The 1,661-nt window shown below is 30.5% G+C and overlaps 1 protein-coding gene across 1 annotated transcript; it reads right to left on the reverse strand.

Moving 5' to 3' along the window:
* Positions 1-459: 459 nt before the first annotated feature.
* LOC112044127 (uncharacterized) lies at positions 460-1,127 on the reverse strand. The gene has a single exon (XM_024079870.2). The coding sequence runs from the start codon at positions 1,075-1,077 to the stop codon at positions 499-501; it is 579 nt and encodes a 192-aa protein (XP_023935638.2). The 5' UTR covers positions 1,078-1,127; the 3' UTR covers positions 460-498.
* Positions 1,128-1,661: the final 534 nt, after the last annotated feature.

Consider the following 1,661-nt stretch of genomic DNA (forward strand, 5'->3'; position numbering starts at 1 on the left):
ATTGCCTATGAATTGGGGTATTAGTTTTCAATATAAGAAAGTTGTTTCAGGCTAAGCTTTATTTACTTGGGCATACGATGGAAATTAATCCATTCCTTTTTAAACGATTCTTGAAAAAAAGATTGTATAGAAGCACGCTAATACTTGTCTCAATATGAACAATTAATATACTACCTACTCGTAATTGAGTAATAGAAAATAATATGAACATTCTAAATTCAAGTTGTCTTGAGAATGAATTCCAATTTCTAAGTCAAAAAGACTTAGCATGATCAGCATTTTATTTTTGGTCTGGGTTGCGTTAATGCTTTAATTTGACTGTTTATTTTACAGACTTTATCAGCAATATTTTATCAATTATTTTATAATCATAACAAAAAAATATTGTAAGTGCCGCAGCTGGTAGGGTTGGAAAAAAATCTTAATACGTTTTTTTTTTAAAATATTTTACAAAGAAAATTGACTTATTCACAATTTATTTACGTATACGTATGGATATCAAAAAAAAATGTCTTCCGTACAAAATCTTCTCTTCTCCATATTTTTTACGTCATTGATAGTCGCAATGACTCTGTTCAATTCTTGTTTGGTGATGTTGCGTTTCCGCGATAGCAACGATTTGAAGTTACCACGCCACCTACATTCATGTACCAACATGTAATCTTCACTCACTTTTCTGAATACCCTCACTCCATACAAATCTTCCTTATAGAAATAATTCTTAGGATCGTATACGACGAATTTCGCTTCTGCATTACCCATAATCATCTCTTTGTATATAAATGCTTCAGCTATGACTGGATTGTCGTCTATGTTAAAAGGATTTTGTAATCTGTAACCTTCTCTGTACCTCTGTTTATCTGAGTCTGTGGCATTCTTGATGACAGTTTCTCTGCAATAGTTTGAAGAAGGTAAATCCAATCTTGGGGCGAATTCGCATACACTGTACCATGTTCCGATTAAAAAACTATTATCTAAATTACTCTTGTATGAATTTATGCAAGATTGATCAACTTCAGATAAACTCCTAACAAAATTAAAATAGACGACACATATAAATATATGAAATAGATACATGATGTTGTCTTTATAAGAGTTTTTACTGCAATGGTTATTTCGACTATTAACTTAACGACTACTATTATTGTTAATACATTAGAAATGCCTATACAGTTAATTGATTGGTAAACATCATTGTTTAATGATACAATTGACGGGTGTTAACTGGTTAAATCTTGTTTAGTTAATCGTTTACTATTTACTTATTTTATGACTTAGTGAATAATATTAATTTAATAACCCATGTTTAAGCTATCAGTAGATTATTTATGATTTGACTAACAGAGGCCCGTGACTGCGTTTCTGTTAGTGAAACCTTTATAATCTTTTATACTTTTTTTTTGTCATAACTTTTATAATATTTTAAACTTCACTCTATCGTGAGTGTATTTCTTCATAATACTGAAATTCAAAACTAATATTATTTTGTTGAATATGCCCGAACAATTTGAAACTCATACTCTTAATCATCACGTATGTAGTAGGTTTTTTTTATTCTTTACAAGTTAGCCCTTGACTACAGTTTCACTTGATGGTTATTGATAATGCAGTCTAAGATGGAAGCGGGCTAACTTGTTAGGACGCGGTTGAAAATCCACACT

The sequence above is a fragment of the Bicyclus anynana genome, chromosome 13 (assembly GCF_947172395.1).
Source record: "Bicyclus anynana chromosome 13, ilBicAnyn1.1, whole genome shotgun sequence".
NCBI lineage: Eukaryota > Metazoa > Arthropoda > Insecta > Lepidoptera > Nymphalidae > Bicyclus > Bicyclus anynana.

What these genes read in the sequence shown, in the direction of transcription:
- LOC112044127 (XM_024079870.2), bottom strand. Translation starts at nt 1,077, where the DNA reads ATGTATCTATTTCATATATTTATATGTGTCGTCTATTTTAATTTTGTT.